Source organism: Orbicella faveolata, unplaced genomic scaffold (assembly GCF_042242905.1).
Source record: "Orbicella faveolata isolate gen_17 unplaced genomic scaffold, um_ofav_v1 contig_1, whole genome shotgun sequence".
Lineage (NCBI taxonomy): Eukaryota > Metazoa > Cnidaria > Anthozoa > Scleractinia > Merulinidae > Orbicella > Orbicella faveolata.
Genome location: NW_028301536.1, coordinates 5,812,528 through 5,832,500, shown reverse-complemented (window position 1 = coordinate 5,832,500; position 19,973 = coordinate 5,812,528). Strand labels below are relative to the sequence as shown.

The window sequence follows — 19,973 nt, the reverse complement described above, 5'->3', positions numbered from 1 at the left end:
CGCTTAATTTTTAGGGGTATAGATTCCCAAATGAAGTGAAAATCTAACTGGCGGTAAGGTAATAGATGCAAATGGAGAAGAATGAGAATATCTAGAAGCTTGTTGATTTTGTTAGGTATTCAGTCACAAAATGTAGCGGCATTTGCTAAAAGCGACAAATAGAGCTAAATAGCATATTAAACTTCCGAAAGTAATGACCCTCGTTACTTTCGGAATTAGCAGCCTTTCTTTCGGGGGGTCGTTGCTTTCGGGGAGCAAAGAACGTTATATAAAGTTGGCAGGACTGGCCTCTTCGTTCCAGTTTAAATCTATGTTGCTGCCGCATGGCTGAGCCCTTCATGTCTAGACCGTGTTGTCAGTGGTCGGCAGGAAAGCCAGTTAGATAACATAAACTGTTTGTACTTCATGACGCATTGCTACGCTAGTCTGCTGTAACAATATCTCAGTGCGCTACTCGAGTTTTCAATTTAAATTTGAAGAAGCATTCCTTTTAATGCGCTCCTGTTGAAAATGATATTGATTTGAATCAAAGGTTCCTGTGACTTGATATAAATTCTACGGGTGTTGTTTTAACACAACGCAACATTAACTGATGAAACACGAACACTTTCAGAACACTTCGTGGCATAAGCGATACCTTCCCTTGTTGTAGAGTGCCCTAAATCAAATTATCATTCGTAACTTTCATATGACTATTGATTTGAAAAATAAATATTCTTTTGAATCTGGGTCTCACTATTTTCGGAGAGGTGAAGGGGGGGGGGGGGTGAGGTGTTGGGGGTGGGCTCGCTACTTTGGGGATTTATTAGCGGCCACAATTTCTTGACGTTACTTTCGGAGGGTCGCTACTTTGGGAAGGTTACGGTATGTCAAATGAAGCTTACCTTTACAGTAATAGTGAACAATGACTCCCATTTTCGGCTGTCGGTAACCTGTCGGCCAACTTTCGGCCGACATGTTTCCGACACATTACCGACAGCCATCCGACGGTATTTAAGTAGGCCAAAAATGACCCAAAACACTCATAGTTGATACAGGCAAGGCCCCGGGTAGGCGGGTACTCCCAGAAAAATTGGTTGGGGTGTACGGCCCGCTTCCCAAAAACCTTACCCTATTTATGACCAAACTCTGCAGTTTTCTCTACCCTACTTATGACCTGACCCTTGACTAATCAATACCCTGTTTCAGACCTGCCTTATAATTAGTTACCTAGTTCAGACCAATGTTAAAGGCATTGTGAAATGCTTTTGTTGATGGTCTTATCGATGATGATGGAAAAGTAGGTTCTTCTAAAAAGAATACCCAATTCAAGACTAGAATGCAAAATCCATACCCTATTCATGACCAAAATGGCCAAAATCAATACCCCATTTATGACCCAAACGGCTGGAAAACCATGCCATACCCTCTGGGGCCGCTCATACCTATATGGCCCATGTAAGGGAGTGCTACTCCAGGTTCCGTCCACAATACGCCGGAGGAATTTGAAAACGGAGGTTTATTTCAAAGGTGAGACCTACTGTCCACACTAGTCCGTGGCAAAAACGAAGTTTTGCGTAAGCGTCCTTCAAACCAGAAGAATTTGCAAAACGCCAGCTTTTCGTTTTCATATAAAAGGAGAACATTTTGAAAACGGAGCTTTTCGAAAACGAAGGCATCACGATAATCATGTGATTTCCCTGCCCTAGTTTTCCTCAAACACAAATCCAAAATGACCGGTGATTGTTACGTTTTCAAATTCCTCCGGCGTAGTGTGGTGTTTTGAACACACTGCAACTATCATTTCTTGTATGGAGAAGGTATAGCTTGCTTCTCGTTGCTTCAAAAAAATAAAAATAAATCGGTAGAAACCTAAAAGGAAGGGACCTCATCGCTCGCCACATTTTGGTGGACATAAACAGTTCAGTCCTTCATCCAATCCTCTCCAGTTCAGTTCAGTCCAATCCAGTCCAGTCCAGTCAAGTCCAGTCCAGTCCAGTCCAGTCCATTCCAAATCTTCGTATCCACAAATGAAGGACTGGGGCGGACTTCCTGTTTCGTTTCGAATACATCCTTCCCAAAGCGAAAGTGCAAGCCTCTTTCGTGCAAAAAAAAAATGTACTTACGTCCTTGTTAGAAAGCCAGGAGGATTTTAGGATGGAAAGTAGCATCTCTGATAGATTCATATCTGAAAGGATTCTGCACAAACTCAAAGAGACTTTACAAGCTCAGAGCGGACTTCTTGGGAACGCGGATCTTTCTATCCAAATATCATGTATGCAAGCAGCGACCTCAACGCTGCTCGAAGTTAAGAATATCCTCAGTGATCTTAGTGAAAAGTCTCTCAGAAACGTAGCGGACAATCTTGCAAGCACTGACGGCCATTTCGTTTTCCAACGCTACTTAATCAAGTGCTATTACTTCATGCAGTCAAATGGAAACACAACCAATATGTTACAAGAAGGAAGTCGCCCTTCAGGTGTACTGATATTTTGCCCTCTCTACGTTGCTGTAACAGAAGTACTTACTCCTCTGCTCGTGAGTGAAACATTTGCTGGTAATATTGCCTCCACTAAGATATCTCAACTGTTTCTGAAAGATCTGAACGTCTTAGTTTTGCCTGATTCAGAGCCTGAGCAGTTTAAAATGCTTCTCGCTAATATTCACTTTTTGTGGGAATTGTCCAAAAAGCCTGCAGCCTTAGTCCAATTTCGGAACTTCAGTGACACTGTATTGATTCTCATCAATGTGTTTGTCAGTTACCAAGGGCCCTTTGAACAACTGACAACATTGGTGAAATCATTGGCTGTCATGATAGCAGCTGAAGTCGCAGATGAGGAAACAAGTGTGTACCTACTAGCAGAAGAGAGCTGCCTTGATTTTGTTGTCGAGATCCTCACAAGGTCTGTAAGTGCTGGAGATAAGTATCTCAACTATCATGGTGTGTATGCCGTAGACATTGCTAAATGTATCCTAAAACTGAGCAGATTTGAGGGTTTGCAAGAAGCGCTCTTAGCGAAAGGCGTGGTTGAGCTGCTTGTATCAATGATTCAGATTGGTGATCCTTATGACGATGCCGCAGCAGCTAGTGCTTTGAACAAACTGGTGAGAAACCAAAATATTGTGGATGTCCCAGTGTTGTTTCAAGGGTTAGCATCATATTGTGAGAAGAACGTTTGTGCTACCAAAACTGAAGTCACTGCTTCAAATGATGACCAAAGAATTCCAACTAGCAAGGAAAAGGAAGCAGTGGAAAGCCTCGCAGCAGGACAAGTTGGACAACTGGCTGGCAAGGACAAGAACGATTCAATTGTAGACAACAAGCAGGAACTCACCACTGAAGAGCAACAACAAAGCATAGAAGGAAACATTGAAGACAAAACTGAAAAATCCAGCAACGTGGTTTCAGACAGTGGCAATGAAAGTATGATTAGTGAGGAGACCATCACATCAGAAATTGACCCAAGCACAGTAATTGCTTCTAGAAAAGGAAAAGACAAGGTCACATCTCTGGAGAACAACTCTTGGAACATCAAGGAAGATGACAAGAGGAAAGAGGCTGAAATTGCAGAGGTCCACTTGAAAGAAGATGTCAAAGAGGATATTGGTACAACTATAAAAATCATGCCAAGTCATGAACCAAATTATGGGGAACGAGCTTGTGACCAAGATTCACAAATTTTATGTCATGAGACAGATAACAGAGAAACAACAGAAAAGCCAGAAGAGAAAAATTCACCCCGGGTGCCATCTACCTCTGAGTCAGAAACTCCTTGCACAGAAGATAGAAGCCAACTTCATGAAGCAGAACCAAGGTTTTGCCAACAGGAAGAAATTTCAGCATATATGAAGAAACAGTTAGAGAATATGGGACAAGAAGAAATCAAGTATGTTAAGATGCCACTGCAGCTTGAGCCAGACATCAGCAAGCAGCCAGGCTCCGAGTACAAACAATCTCCTGCTTCAAGGCCATTCCAATACCAAACAGAAGGGACTGACCCTGTATCAGGACAGGACTTGTACCATATACACTTGAGCCTTATAGATCTTGGTGTGCACAACATGTATGACCAAAAATTAGTTGGCCTTCTGAACGAAATTTTAGAGGAGGCAAAACTGCGAGAAGATGGTGTCTTTGATATATTGAACAGTGTCCCTGAAGTGTACAGTTACAAAATGCTGAGGACTGGCAGTATGCAGAGACAGTTAAGGGTGGTTCCAGCATACAATGATGAAGACCTGAATGTCCCCTTTATCCATGTTCAGCCAGAGATCGATTACCACTTGGTACTAAAGAAGTTTGTTTTCCAAGTGGTGAAGGATTGTGGTAGCGAAATGGATTTTCCAGGTTCTACACTCATTGGGCCATGGTGCGATGCAATTCCAACAGAACTTGAAGAATGGAGTTTTTGCTTTGTGTCAAACAAAACCACTGAAGGGAAGATGCAATACTATTTGTCTGCTGAAAGAATGAAACAAAATTTTCTCTGGCCAATTTTGTTATCATTTGTACAGATGAACTTTCAGTACAAGGCTCTTATGGCAAAGGGAGAGAGCTTGGAGTGTGAAAACCTGAAGTGTCATGGCATCACTGTCCGAAAGATTGAAGAAAATGGTCCTGCTGTCACGGTCTACTATCTTGACAAATACCTCACTGTTGATTATGTGTTGTCTCTAAGGCACACCCAGTGGCCATCATGTGCAGCATCATGGCCAGATCGACAAAGACAGTGGCCAGACAGTGACACTGTCAGAAATATCACAAATTATGGCTGTCATCTGGTGCCTAAACAACCAGCATGTCTCTCAGAAAGTGATCCCCTGTATGGCATGTTTTTCCAATACTCATTTGCAAGAGCTGAAAATGTCCTTCTTAACAAACTCAATGATGACAACCCAGTACTGACAGACTGCTTGCGCATGCTGAAATTTCTGTGCGAACTTCACTTTGACAGGCCGACACTGTTGAAGTCTTATCACATGCAGACCTTGGTGCTGTTGGCTGCCGAGAGGCTCCCACCATCGCATTGGAAAGCCGAACATTTTGTGAAACATCTGCTTGATTTACTGGATGATTTATTGCACCACCTTGTAGCTCACAATCTACCGAACTATTTCATTCCTCAGCAAAATCTCTTCCAGCAGTTTGCTCCTGATTTCATTTTGGATGTTGCAGTCAGAGTTTCCAAAGTCAGAAGAGACCCTATAAAGTATTTGACTCCAAGTCATGATCCTGCACGATTTGGGATTTATCTCATTTGAATCATCCCACTGTTAGATACTGATGGTGTGCTGCATTCAGATAATAGTCAAACTCGTGGCAATTATTTCTGAGATCAACGTATACACATTATACAGTTATTTATAACGACTGACTTTGCATGAAAGGAACTCATAATTTAAAAATCTCTTCCAGAATATAATTATTGTTAAAAACTCATCACTATTAATGTTATTATTGAAACCTACATTTAAAATATTTTAAGCTTGTAATTTGTGTCTTAATAATTTATAGTAAAACTATTGAGTGATAAGAATTTCTTAAATTTAGCATTAGGACGTATTGTGATCACAGGATATCATAGATCCTACCATTTACTGCATGCAACCTTAATGGCACTTACATATCTTGATCCAGGTGTCAAATAAGTAAACAAATTTAATTTCATGGTCTGAGTGGCTTTACAATGAAATACAGTATTTAGAATCTTTTAAGAAACTGGGTCATTGCAAAAGTTGAAGTAAGGTAGATAATGATGCATCCCTTGGCCTTGTTGCAGATAGAATAAAGATATATTTACCAATATGAATTACAATTAAGTTCTTTCTCCTTAAGAAAAATAATTATACATGTGAAGTGTTCTCTGTAAATAATTATTGAGAATTCTTTCCCCTTTTAAATTAATGAAAATAACAGTAAAGGCTACAGATTTCCATTTGATTGCTCTGATTGCCGCAATCATTCTAGGAAGAAAAGTTCAGTGGCCATTGCGATCATTAGTATAGAAATAGTTAGAGACAGCTTCCTCAGTGATTGTAGTGATCATAGTGATCATTGTCACAATGATCGATGAGATAAACTTAAATTATATGTCCACAATTGTAGCTAATGTGAGAGTTAAAGCGGTTTTCAATTGAGTGTCGTAAAACCAAAACCAAACCAATTACTAACCAGTTAGACTATGCAGTTAATCTCAAACCATAGTAAAACCAAGACCAAAACCTAAGTGACTGCCTGATAACTTTCGACACTCAATTGAAAACCAATGCAATATGGAAACCATTCATCAGAGATTGTAGTGATCATTGCAATGGTAAATAAAAAAGGAACCAGACTGCACTTGGTCATTTTAAACTTTTTGATTCATGTCCCCTCAGCAATTTTTCTGTAGCGATCATGGAGGTCTATGGAAATTGTTCAGCACAGAAAGTCTCATTGATGGCTCCCTGGACAGCTCAAATAGATGTTTTCTTAAGGTTTTTTTTTTTCAAGAGGAAAAAAAAGGAAAAAAAACTCTCTTCTTTGTGTCACTTAAGAAACAGGTTTTGACTAGGGTTTTGACTTAGCTTGTCAGAATGATTCAAATAACATCCAGGTCATTTTCATAGTTCCTTGTAGCAGAACTTGATATAAGACAACACCTGTCAGAAATCCCAGCAACTGAAAAATAAAAGTAACTCTCCAAAAAATCATACATACACTTACTATACACCTGTTTTTGTAGAGCATGGTATAATTGCCACATACTGCATCATGATGGTTAAGCCACTGAAAACGCATGAATTGCATATTTATATCCAATGATGCAGTTTTTATTAATAATTATTTCTATGTATTGACTACATTGTTGTAATTATTTCAGTGTTACCTATGAAGGAGATAACTTTGTTCGTTTCTCTGGTGACACACAGAAGATGGCTCAAACACAAAGTATGTTTATTGCAGTTGTATAAAGAGAGTGCAAATGTAGGCCATTCTAGCCATGCGTGGGTTCCATATGTATTATATGTTATATTTTGTAATTCTGTTTATGTTTTTTTTGTTTTTTGTTTTGTTTTTTTAACTAGTGTTTGCATGGGAGGCTTATGAGAAAGGAGCTGATGTCCATCTTCAGGCAGATCCCACCAAACTTGAACTTTTACACAAAGAATACAGAGTGAAGAAAGGTGACTTTGAGCAAGACAAGAAACTCTCGATTCTTGATAAGGTAGGGATTCAAACACCACAGGGGCCCTAGAAGCTGATGTTGGTAAACCCTTGTTTGCCAGGTTCAAGATTGAAAAGCTGAAAAAAATGTGCAGTGTACTGTGTAAAGGTAATGCTTATTAAAAGCTCTTATTTGTAAATGAATGGTCTCTGGGTTTTCTTACAAACTAAAGACATTAATTAAGGTTAGAATAACCTTGTACAGCAGAGCAAACAGCACCACATGAAAGTTTTGCTGAACGTATGGTCACTCTTGCCTTTTATTAACTCCAAATTTGAAAGGCATGCATAATTATGTAAGTCTTTTTAATGTTAAAAACTGACAACTTAGTCTTAAAATGTGAGCACTATTTTCCAGTCATATTCAGGTGAGGATGTCAAATGTTTGAGTTCAAAGCAGGGGTTTCAATCAAATTTTTAGCAGGAGGGCAACTGGTTTTACAGGTGACAATATTTTTTGAACCAAACTTCTTTATAAGAAAAACTTTCCTTTAGATGGTCAAACCAGGGAGGCAAAATCAACCTCACAGCTGGTCACTTTGTCCAGTGCCCAGCCCTTAATGAAACCCATGTCAAAGAATGATTATTCTTAAAAACCCTCAGTGTAGATTAAGTTGACATTGAATACTGTAGCATCAACATTTCAGTAATTAATGTGTTGTTTTTCTTTGCAGTATGGAGGTGAAGAACACTTGAATGCTCCACCCAAAGACTTGTTGCTAGCCCAGACTGTAAGTTATACAACCCCCTGCACAAAAGGTTTATTTCATTTGTACTGTTTACAGGGTCAAAGACGATAACTTAATCTCCTTTAAGTCAAGGCAAGTTTGGTAAATCATAGTTAAAAATTAAAACATTGAGAGGAAGTATTTAAACCTGTGCTTCTTGTTCTTGTCAGGAACATTATGTTGAATACTCAAGGACTGGAAAAGTTATTAAAGGTAGACAGAATTATTTTATTATTGTACACACACTGGGTCAGTCATTAGAAAACAGCCCCACAAGCGGGTACCGGTTTTTGTTTCACACCTGTATGTTTGAAAACTACAGTATGATCCTTAATGGAGCATCATGCTCCTTAGCCAATAATTATTGAGGATACCATGATCCCAGAGTTGGTTGGGAATGTTTTCAGCTGTTTTTCCATACCGTGCAGGGGTGGGGGTAGGGTGGGACAGGCAGCTGTCCAGAATTGTGAGTGTGACTGTGCTACTGTGCTACTGTGCTTGTAAAACCATAACCCTACCTCAAGATACAAGCTACAAAATTACTACAATTACTATAGTAATTAATAAATATCCTGTTGATTACAACAAAGAAAAGAAGTTGCTTTATTAAGTCAGAACTGGGTGTTCCCCTTCAAGACATTTAAAACATGAACACTTCTCAAGATCCTTTTTTTGACAATTTTTGCTTACTATAGAATGATGGCTCTTCATAATAATTATTATTAATATACTGTCAGTACAACTTGATTAGTGCTTCTACAGTGCAAAAAATGTAAATACTCTTAAGAGGAGCCTTCACTTCTTCATCATCAAAAAAAGACAAAAAGTGTCAAGTGTGCATGGTTGGAGTGTTATCACTGTAAATTATTCATTTTAAAGTTACATTAATTTTGCAGTTTTTGAGTGCATAATTAAAGTTATATAATTATTGCCTTGTTCTAAATTTACTGTAACTTTTAGGTCAAGACAAAGCTGTTGTAAAACCCAAATATGAGGAAGACGTGTACACAAACAATCATACGGTGAGAAACTGGATTTTAAAAAAGAAAGAGTTATTTTTTTCCAGTGAAACAATGTTATGTCTAATTGACTTTTAACACAGAACCAAATATATTGTTGGTGATATACTTACAAGTTATGTCAACTTTGAAGTCTTCTTCATCATGATCATCATATGAATGTTGACATTAATTTTCCTTTTTGTACATGTGTCAAATAGACATCCTTGGCCAGTCAGAATTATTTCCTCCCAGATAAGATTCATGACTTCCAATGCTTTCAAGGAAATGTTTTTAAGAGAATAAATGATCATTGTTTTTTTCCCTTAACATCATTTAGACTGAGTAATCTCCTAAACATTTTTACTCTTTTCCAGAGTGTGTGGGGATCATACTGGCAGGAAGGAAGCTGGGGTTATGCCTGTTGCCATTCCTTTGTGAGAAACTCATACTGTACAGGAGAGGCTGGTAAAGCAACCCCTGCCTCAAGGGTAGGTTTGAAACTTTCAGCTCACAGTTTTGGTTGATGGCCAAATTATCCCTCCTGTAGGATGGACCTGATAACAGAATCCAAATGAAACACCTGCCAGGGTGAAGGTCAAGTTAGGTGATGCAATTTGCAACTTGCAATATTGCAGCAAACATATGATTGCATGAATTCCTAGTTTGAAGACGTTTTACATGTAACACCCCATCTTGCAACCTACAGAATGTTATGTTGCAAGTTGCAAGAAAATTGCCACAGTGCAACACATTCATAAACTTACACTGTACATGTAGCACCTTTATGCAACTTGCAATGTTTTTCAGTTGTCATCAGTGTATCCCAAGAAATTGCTTCATATAACTTACATATGTAGGCTTTAGAAACTATTAGTCAGCTCGCAATAATTATTGAAGAGGGGCAGAGATTAACAGTACATTTAAGACAAATTAAATAAATTAAATAAAGTTGAAGTTAAATTCCATGCCCTTTCTCTCATATTATTTTTGTGTTCCCTGTACACAGAACATTCCACCTCTTACAAATGCAGCAAAGATGATCCAAGAAGCTGAAGAAAATGGAAAATCCTTACTTGAGGTTAGTTCTGATGTCACCATCTCCAGTGATGAAAGAGTCAACAAGATATCATGGGGCTAAATGTAATTTAGGCATAGTTAAACTTGAGTCAGTGCTGGTCAGCGTTTTTTTGTTTCACATGGCCTGGGGTAGTCTTAAGTCTTAATTAAGGAGGGGCTCCTTGTGACTTTTCCTCACAGGTGCTTGCTTGCAGCCTTTCGCAAAGGCTCCTTTGCTCACAGTTTGCTCACTAGCTGTTCGCTTGCTATCTTTTGCCCAGCCCACCCTTCCCTCTCTTCATTTGGGCTCATTAAGTCTTGGTTGGAATGTATTCCACTGGTGGTGGCCACTCACAGGGTTGCCATAGATTTCTCCTGTGGTAGAATGTTCCCTGGCTCTACCAACTTTAAGGCACCAGTGCCCAAGCTCATCTATTGATGATGAATTTAACTAGAGAAAAATGGATGACTGTTGTGTTTTTGGGAAAATCAGTAGGTGTATCCATCTCTTTGGGGGACAATTAGAGTGTACCTTAAGGGAAACCTGCTAGAAAATCTGTTTTCTGTTCACCTGCCCTGGTGTCCCTTGGTTGAAGACTTGGCGGGCCATTTGCCCACGGTAATGGTCACCATATTCCTTTTTCGTGGGGGTGGGGAGAGAACTTGGGGTGAATGTTAGCTCATTCTTTGTGGAAGAGTCATTATATTGTATGGGGAAATCGCAGCATGTCATTTGGGGAATGATCAGCACACTGTCCATCACCAAGGCAAATAGATGGCTTATTCCTTGGGGCTTATTTCTTCTAAAGCAATGAGGAGTGTAGGAGTGTTTGGGTTATCTATATTCAAATGTGGTTTTTACAATAAATGCAGAAATTCTAGCATGCTCGTTGGCAAAGTTTCATTGTCAGTAAGAAGACAGGCACATGAATTTAGTATATTTTCTGCCTTTTTGTAATAAATGACGTCAGTCTGCAGATCCACCCGGCTATTACCTCGTGGATCCACAGCTATTTAGACAATGCTAAATGACAAAATTCATGATCAATAGCATGACAGATGCATGAAAAACTGACGTCAATTTGTTAATCATAATTATGAGATGAACAATGACAGTTGCAGTTAATGAACGATAGTGCACCAGATGGTGTGCGTCAAACATAATGGCTTACATTCCTCGGTAAAGGTAAAGAATCCGATCCTACCGACGCGTTGGCCGACGTGTTGGCTGACGCGTCGGCCAACAGTCGGCCGACAGTCGACCGACGTGTCGGCCACTTTTTAACCTTATAACGTACAAGCTGCATTGGTGATGCGTCGGTGGCATGTCGGTGGCGTGTCGGTGACTCATTTGGACCTTATTGAACTATTGCAAGGCTAAACTCAAACCCCCTAACACATTTTGTCATTTACCTTTACCCATTCCTCAAAAGAGAAGCATGACTATGTACACCATCAAATGAACACAAATGTATTTTTTTTCTTGTGAAATTTTAGCTTCATCAGGAAAATCGTAAGAAAGGCAAGAAAAGGCAAAAGTCAATTGATGAAGAAGATGAAGAAGTCAGAAGGGAGAAGCTCAACAAGGTTTGATATATTTAATATATAGATTTAGCCAAGCTTAAATGCGGAGCTGATATTACAATAAATTAACTTGGCCTGCCTGTGATCCAGTCAAAACCAGTTCCTGGTCAGCAGTCAACTTCAAAAACATATGTCCTGGATGAGCTCTAAACCTGAATCTGCAATATGGTCATGTGATACTGCTCAGCGGATACCTTGATTTGACAGGTGCCAATTAGCTCTAACATGGATGTCCCATATCAAATACGTATGCTGTAAACCATGGCTGCGTGCCTCGGTCGACCCATTAGCTGGAGTATTTTTGCCATGTTGTGCAACATTGTTTCTCACTGTGGGGTGCTCACACTCGCCGCCGCTAGCCATGTTGACCAACGAAAAAGAGTTGCATGGTTTTCTATTTCTATGCAGGCATGTGGTTCTGTTCCCAAAGTTACCAGGCTCCACTTGGTGGACCTTTGGGCCACCGGAGCTCCGCTGATGGGAAAGACAACTAACTTAGTTTGTTTTGAACAAAATGTGTTAGGGGGTTTGAGTTGCAGTTAACCCATAGAAATAAAGAAATTAGGAATGTAGCATTCATAGCAAACACAAGGAAACTGCATGATAAACATAATCCATGAAATATTTTCACTCACACGCGATTAGTTTAAACACGTCACGTGATTAAATATTCCCCAGCTGAAACTGGGGAATATCCGAGAATATTCCGCAATTTTCAATACTGCATGCATTATGAAAAAGATCTGAAGAATAATAAACACAATAGCCTCCATTTGGGGTAAAAATATGCTCGCATAATTGTCCTTGGACATTATCTGTTCCTCGAAGCTTACAGTTTTCCTCGAGCTATGCTCTCGCAAAACTGTTCGCTTCTCGGAACAGATAATATTCGCGAACAAATATCCTAGCATATTTTTGCCCCAAGTGGAGGCTATTGTTTATTTAGACCACATAGAAGCACTTAACAGCTTTCATTTGAATGGTCATGCTCTAGGTTTTCGTCCACAGACTTGAAATTAAGAATCACCTTGTACAGCATAATAAGTAGTACTAAATGAAAACACTGCTCAATAGCGTTAATGTGAGCGGTCACACACCCAAGTTTAGATTGAGTGAGATAATGTTTTTGTTTAAGTCAAATAATATTAGTTTTGTCTTCTTTTCTATCAGGCATTAAGAAAAGAAGAGCGTAATCAACAAGAAGCAGACAAATTACTTTCGATGGATGAACGCAAAAGACCTTACAACTCCCATAAAGGTGACTATCACGAGGTTACCGAGGAGGACATGGAAGCCTATCGCATAAAACGACGCCAAGAGGATGATCCAATGAAAGACTTCCTTTAGTCTCATGTCATGTGAATGGCAACCAATGAGATTATTAATATAAAAGGCTGAAATCTGACCATTGGCATTAACCAAGTAAATTCTGGTTTGTCTTGCAATATTGCTCTAATGATGAACAGTATCTAAAGAACGGCGACAGAAAATACTTAGGGCATGAAAGACTAACTACATGTAGTGTACTTCATCTCAAAGGTGTCTGCAAATGGACTCAGAATGATATCTTGTATGTTTTTAGTATCTACACAGAAGAAATTATCGAGGACAACTTTTCTTCTACAGACATTTTACTTCAAACTGTTCTCTGGTAAGACATCATGCAAAGACGCTAAAGATTTTCCAAATGCCTGGATTTTCAAATGTGCCAATACACTATGGTAGCAAAACAATGATGCTAAAAGCCCATGGTTATTTTTCATTATTCTCAGGACTGATGAGGGAATGGTGTCTTGCATGTATATTTCTTAGCAAAATTATTAATTTGTTGCTTCAATTTGCAAACTGGCCAGCAGGTGAAGAGTCAATAAACGAAAATTGAGAAAACTATTGATGTCTTGACCGATGACTTGAATTAAAGAACGTAAGAATCAAACCAAATTTAACTTTATTCAACCTGTAATTACATGCCCTTTATCAATATCTGAGTAACGCAAGCTACAAAAACACTATTTAGTTCATTATTAATTTCAAAGTTTGACACAAAGATTCAAAATGAATTATTAGTTCTCATTTTTAGACAGAGCTCTAGTAAACATAAGCCTACTATTTGTATTTGTTATAATTAATCTGTAACACTGTTAATTAAATTAAAACTCAAAAGATAGCTTCCCAAGTTACTTTTAGTTATGCTATTAAATGTTCAAACTTTCAAGACCTGTATTTTTACCACCAAAAACTGGAAGGTCCTATTTGGTGAATTTCCATAAAGTTGTAAAATTATCCTCTTCTCAAAAAAGACAGACTTTCATAAAATAACAATGAATACTTAACCTTTAATTTCAAATATAATGTCAGCAACAACAATAAATATATTAGTTATTAAATATGCCTTAAACTGTATCCACTGCAGCAGTTATTCAACTACTTCAAAAAAACACAAAGATTTTTTTAACAGAATGCAATGTTGGAACTTTGTTCTTCATGGTACAATGTTCTTCCACAGCAGTTATCTACACTAACATCAAAAATTAATATGAATTAATATTAATACCTTTTATTCGGTGCTAGCCTTGGTTTCATGCAATGCTTACCCCAAAAGATAATGAAACTTCTTGATTTCCTGGCAAATTACAGTTGAAAAAGTAATGAGATTTCATAACAACCAAAATAAAATGTCATATGTACTCCCTTGCTGGTCTCTCAACCCTGTTCAAAAATACTCTGCCAAGTGTTTTGGACACTCCTCTCATTGTTTCAAAAAAATCCATGTTAAGGAAACAATCGAAACTGGTTGATAAAATTTCAAATCTGTTCAACAACTTTAAGCCACAACATCATTAATTTTGCTTTAAGTGATATTTAAACTAACAATTTATTGCTGGTACAAACTTTTGTACAGAAGTTGCAGAAAATCTGCAAAGCACCTACATTGTGTAACATTGTAATCTGCTATAAGAATGTTCTATTGTAATTTAATCAAAGATTTAAACCAACAATATTTATTGTACAAACTTGTAAGTTGCAGATCATCTGCAAAGCACCTTACATAATAATCTGCTTTGAGAATTTTCTACTGTATTCCAATCAATTCTGTTATTGGTGGAGCTTTAACCATAAGTTCATCATATTCCTTGTAAAATTTTCTCAGCTGACCAAGATATGTTGCCTCATTGTACGGCAGGCCATTGTTCTTGAGGTACCTGGAGACAACTGGTTTGATCTTCAAACACATGTTGTCAGACAGGCGCGGGAATAAATGATGTTCCACGTGGCAGCTGATGATAGAGTGACCAAAGGAGTAATCAAGAAGTGGATTTCTGGGAAGATTAAGAGCTGCTGACGCTAACTGGTAGAGTCGCTTCGGACGCTTTTTGACATCATACATCGGCAAGCCAATGTGTTGGAATATGTTCACATGGATATATGGAATGGCAAATACAGAACGAACTGTAAACATGCACAAGATGGTACCTAAGAACGACAAACCAGCAACATAGTGGAACATGCAGAAGTGCATGATGTACCCAGCTGATGTTACACAAAGGAGCCTAGCTATTGACAACCAACGTCCAGCTAGCAGAGATACACCAATTGGAGTGTTGAAAAGGGGTAAAAACAGTGGTGCAAAGAACAGGTATGTATTACGATCCAAGAAAGGTGCACGCCATGAGCTAGAGTCACCCAAGCCAATGACATTTGTGTAAGGATGGTGTACTTGGATGTGAATCTCATGGCTTGCTTCTTCTGTAAAACCTCCCCAGATCTCAACAAAGAACACAGTAAGAAGACGATTCCAGAATGGTGATGACCCTGCCAGTGCATTGTGGATAGCTGCATGTGCAAGCTTCACAGTAAACGTGGCATGTATGTAAGCAAACAAGACATAACCAATGACAAATAAGGGAATACTGTCGGATCCAATCAGGAGGTAACTGATCGGAAGGAGCGCAAAATTGGTGCACATGATAGCCAGGTCAATGCCGTAAAGGTCCCACCATGAAGATCGAGAGACCACATCTTTGACTAACGAGTTCAATTCAGTCATCGATGGCTTGTTTGGCAAGATGTCTTCGTCCTTCTTGTCATCGTCAAGTAAAAGATCATCAACAGCACCAGCCTTTCCATATGGAGGCATGACTCACATCTATAGGGACCCTACAGTCTGTACATTAATGATGCCAGATATCTAAAAAACATTTTAAAAAAATGTGCTTTTAGTCACCTTCTATCAAGCAACCTTCACTATTAAAGAGTTTTGCTCACTTTTAACAGACTAAAATAATTTTGATCCTAAAGCTTTAACCCTTTCCCCCTAAGGCGAATGGCACTTTTTTTCCCAATTCGGCAAATAAAGACACTCTGCCTGTGTAGGATATACCATTTGAAAGCCACTGAGCAGCTTATTTGAGAATTGACATCAGCAGCTATGAAGGAAGTAGACATTTTGAGAGGAATTGCTTTAAAGTGCGAAAATGAACGACTTCAAAGATGTATCAACCTTATACTATATTAGGTACATGTATAGGCCTAAACTATAGCTTATTTAGCAGCTCTTAGTGCATAGCTGGATATGAAACAAGTCTTGCATTCCATTTACATCCCTAAAAAGGAACTAAAAACTTGTGGGGGTGGTCAACCATGTCTTAGATAGGAGGGGGTCACAATTTTATGACTTCAATGAGCAGATCTTTACAAGACAAGTTTCGTGGCAAAAATTTCTAGAAATCTATCAAACACTCACAAGGTTATGACATTGTGTGCCAATTGGTACTCTTGGGGAGTAAAGGGTTAAGCCTGATTGGCCCGTTTGTTTTCAGTTCACAATGCACATGACTTGGGGAAGGCAGTAACTCCTCCAAGAAAATGACTGGGGTGCTTGTTGGAAATTGTTAAAACAAAGCCTCACCAGAACCCATTTTGGGGGGCATAGCACACATCCATTTTCACAGAGTACCGATGCGACCTATAATGTCATTCTGTGGGTCCCCTACGTATCAACTGTCTAAGTACTTGGCGAGCATACTGCAACCCCTTATTGACAAATCAAGACGCAAACTACAATCTACGGAGAACTTTATTGACGCTATTAAGACAGTACAGATACCTGACGACTACAAACTTGTGTCTTTTGATGTGAAATCACTGTTCACCAGTATTCCACTGCAATTGGCATTAGAGTGTACCGAGACCGCTATACAACAATCTACTGTTAAACTACCGTTACCGACAGAAGACATCATGGACTTACTGAACCTTTGCCTTACATAGACTTACTTTCAGTACAACGGTAAACACTACAAACAGTTGCATGGAACAGCCATGGGGTCGCCTGTTTCTGTTATCGTTGAAGAAATTGTGATGCAACACTTGGAGGAACGCACCCTTTCAACTTGCCGACAAACGATACCGCTTTGGTTACGCTACGTTGACGACACCTTTACCGCCGTTCACAAAGACGAAATTGACGATTTCACGACCACCTAAACGAACAGAACGCCGACATCCAGTTTACTAAAGAGATCGAAGAAAATGGAAAACTTCCTTTTCTAGACTGTTTGGTAAGCCGCGACAACAACGAACTACGAACGACAGTGTACAGAAAACCGACGCATACCGACAGATTACTTGACCAATCATCCTACAACCCGACTTCACACAAAGCCACGACTATAAAGACTTTGACGAGACGAGCGCAACTAGTTTGTGACACACCGGACAGCTTACGTGACGAAAACAGATACCTTGAACGTGTTTTTCACAAAAACAACTACAACGCTGACTTTATTCGACGAAACATTTACCGACCAACTGAAGCTGACGCTACGAACAGGAACCCTACACCTGTTACTACAGTGACTATACCTTACATTAAGGGCACTTCTGAGACCATCTCACGGATCCTACAGCCCTACAACATTCGTGTAGCCCACAAACCTACAACTACGTTACGACACTTACTGACCAACGTGAAAGACAGAGACGAACCCAGCCACAGACAGGGCGCATATCAGTTTACAAGATCAAATGCTCCGACCGCCAGGCTTCCTACATTGGTGAGACTGGCAGAAACCTTAACACGAGACTGACTGAACGCAAACGAGCCACGAGAAATGGTGATGCCAACAATCACATTGCTGTACATCATCAACTGACAAACCACAACATTGACTGGGACTCTGCTCAGTGCTTAACCTACAGTACAAACTATTTTCAACGACTGACTCTGGAAAGTTGGTACACTAACCTAGAACAAACGCCTCTTAACAGATGTCAACAACTACCGGCTATCCATGACTATCCATGACTATCCATGACGGAAACGAAACCGACAAACGGACTTCTAACAGACCGACTTAACAATACACGGACCGAAAACCTACCTATTTGACTAACAATAGACGGATCGAAACCCACCAATGACTGATGACAAACTTTACACGAGTCTTTCAGCCAATACCATCATGGCCATACTGACCAATCACGTTCAAAGGACCAGACTTTTAAGTTTTAAAAAACATCATCGACTGACAAACACTATTCACTTGACCCTGAAGATGACTTCCGCTCAGGTTGTCAAAACGTCAGTCACCAACAACAGTTCTTTTCAGAACTACCTTCACCCGGACGATCACACTATACGAACTACTGATACTCCTGGGTTCAAACCATTTACTATGTTACAGAGTACCAACTCTAAAACAACAAATAAGCTGTCACTGACAATCTGTAAAATCTCTAACATCAGCCATTTTAAATTTCAGCCTTCTAAGCAGTACCAGGTGCTCATGGGAAAGCCCTCACCACCCCCTTTCCCTCACCCAAGGCATAAAGGCCCTTCTGCAAAATGATCTTAACCTAATAAAGGTGCTCTTGAAAGACTAGACAATGATTCAATTATTACTGTATTACTAATTATTATTTTTGCATCTTCTCTTAATTTTCTTGTTGCACAAGTTGCAAGAAGCATTTCCATCACGTAACATAATTAAACTGAGGTGAAGATGCCTTGCAACATTTTTGTTGCATTAAAATTAGAGCAGCTGTTTATTGCAGTTATCAGCCGTTTGATGTACAAACATTAATCCGTTCACCTCATTTGCTTGCCTTTTTAAACAAAATGAATATTTGACCGCAGACTCAACTGTAATAACAGCTTTTGAGTTCTACTTTTTGCACCAATGATGATGGCAACCCTGAAACAAAATTAGGCCAAATACTGTAGTCCGGTAAACTTGAAGACTGAAGCAACCTGTTAAGAATTGTTATTATTATTTGTGATAAAGAAAATTAGCATTTCAAATTGTTCAATATTAAATTATAAATGGTAACCTGTTACCCATTTTGTATGCGAAAACTTAGTCGTCCAGGTACATGTTGAATATGAATACATGCTTAGATTAGAGTTCCAAATTTGACTAGATTAATTTGTTCATGCTTTTTGTAAATCATCCTGTAGAACTCTGAATACAAGCTGCCAAAATTAGTTTGAATGTAAATTTCAGTCTAGAAAACAGTTTCAACAATTTTCGACTTGATTAACAGGGGATAAACTGTCACTATAACTTATGCCTTATGCGTGCCAAGAGAAAATTTCTCTTGGCATGCCAAGGCACAACAAGGACACTGGATGACTTTCACCAAGCTTGCGTACATCATTTTCAATTTATTGCCCACTAGGTCGATACATTTAAACAATACTATTTGTTTAGGTCTGTTGTGGATATTACCGTAAAATTTCAATATTTATTTCACAGGTATAGGCTTGAAATGTTGCATAAGTTTTCAACATATAGATCTGCAGTTTGCAACCTTACGAAAAGGACCCCACAAAAAAACTACAATTTTAATGTTTTTTGGTTTTTTTGTTTTTTTATTTAAAATACTGCATGATAATTCTCGTTCAGTAACACACAGATTTCCACTGATTTTTAGCCGCTAAAGAGCTGGCCATATCCTATTTTGTGAATGTATTTGTTCAGCCAAATATCTCTAGTTAATAAAATTCTTTCACACTTTGACGCTGCAGGGTAGGTTGTATGGCATTTGCAGACTGCAGACAACATTTTCAGCCTACATAGCGCTACAGTTAGTCCAAATATCTCTCAGGTTAGCCTTAGTAGCGCTGAGGTTAATCGGGTTACGGTTAGCTCTCGGTAATGGATACGGGAATACGATATTGGCTAAAAGGTCTGCAGTCTGCAATGATGCAAACCAGATCGTACACGTATTTCTCGACGCTTGACCATACTTTGTTGCAGGAGCTTGTCTTATATTCGGTTAAGCATATTAGCAGCGTGGTTATAACGCCCAAAGAAATACGATATAAACTTACCTGCAAACCCTTGGAGGAAAATCGGCAAGGTATTCGCACACAAGACTCAAAGCTTTCCTCTGTGCTTGGTTTGTTTTGATTTT

At 39.0% G+C, this 19,973-nt stretch overlaps 3 protein-coding genes and 1 pseudogene across 7 annotated transcripts in view; 2 read left to right on the top strand and 2 right to left on the bottom strand.

The window, feature by feature from the left end:
* Positions 1 to 13,445, top strand: part of LOC149117840 (pre-mRNA-splicing factor SLU7-like) — a 24,068-nt gene extending 10,623 nt beyond the window's left edge. The window contains exons 4-12 of the mRNA XM_089286537.1: positions 6,843 to 6,910; positions 7,048 to 7,187; positions 7,861 to 7,917; positions 8,085 to 8,127; positions 8,875 to 8,936; positions 9,290 to 9,403; positions 9,922 to 9,993; positions 11,469 to 11,558; positions 12,726 to 13,445. Of these exons, the coding sequence (XP_089142663.1) occupies positions 6,843 to 6,910; positions 7,048 to 7,187; positions 7,861 to 7,917; positions 8,085 to 8,127; positions 8,875 to 8,936; positions 9,290 to 9,403; positions 9,922 to 9,993; positions 11,469 to 11,558; positions 12,726 to 12,902 (823 nt within the window). The 3' untranslated portion in view covers positions 12,903 to 13,445. The remainder of the gene's footprint in view (positions 1 to 6,842; positions 6,911 to 7,047; positions 7,188 to 7,860; positions 7,918 to 8,084; positions 8,128 to 8,874; positions 8,937 to 9,289; positions 9,404 to 9,921; positions 9,994 to 11,468; positions 11,559 to 12,725) is intronic.
* Positions 1 to 19,948, bottom strand: part of LOC149117839 (fatty acid desaturase 6 pseudogene) — a 35,685-nt pseudogene extending 15,737 nt beyond the window's left edge. For both annotated transcript variants that reach the window (XR_016206356.1, XR_016206358.1), the window contains exon 1: positions 19,891 to 19,948. The product of XR_016206356.1 is annotated as a fatty acid desaturase 6 pseudogene, transcript variant X1 (transcript). The remainder of the gene's footprint in view (positions 1 to 19,890) is intronic.
* On the top strand, positions 799 to 6,319 carry LOC110069689 (uncharacterized). Its single transcript, XM_020777218.2, has one exon. The coding sequence runs from the start codon at positions 2,137 to 2,139 to the stop codon at positions 5,239 to 5,241; it is 3,105 nt and encodes a 1,034-aa protein (XP_020632877.2). The 5' UTR covers positions 799 to 2,136; the 3' UTR covers positions 5,242 to 6,319.
* On the bottom strand, positions 13,481 to 19,968 carry LOC110065085 (fatty acid desaturase 6-like). Of its 3 annotated transcripts, XM_089286513.1 has the most exons (3): positions 19,891 to 19,968; positions 14,605 to 15,744; positions 13,481 to 14,073 (listed from the first exon to the last, which is right to left on the bottom strand). In XM_089286513.1, exon 2 carries the CDS (start codon positions 15,691 to 15,693, stop codon positions 14,629 to 14,631), a length of 1,065 nt encoding a protein of 354 aa, XP_089142639.1. In that variant the 5' UTR covers positions 15,694 to 15,744; positions 19,891 to 19,968; the 3' UTR covers positions 13,481 to 14,073; positions 14,605 to 14,628. The 3 variants fall into 3 exon arrangements, with proteins under 3 accessions (XP_089142639.1, XP_020627847.2, XP_089142632.1); XM_020772188.2 differs by having other exon boundaries at positions 13,481 to 15,744; XM_089286506.1 differs by lacking the exon at positions 19,891 to 19,968 and adding an exon at positions 16,833 to 17,859 and having other exon boundaries at positions 13,481 to 15,744.
* Between the last annotated feature and the right edge of the window lie 5 nt (positions 19,969 to 19,973).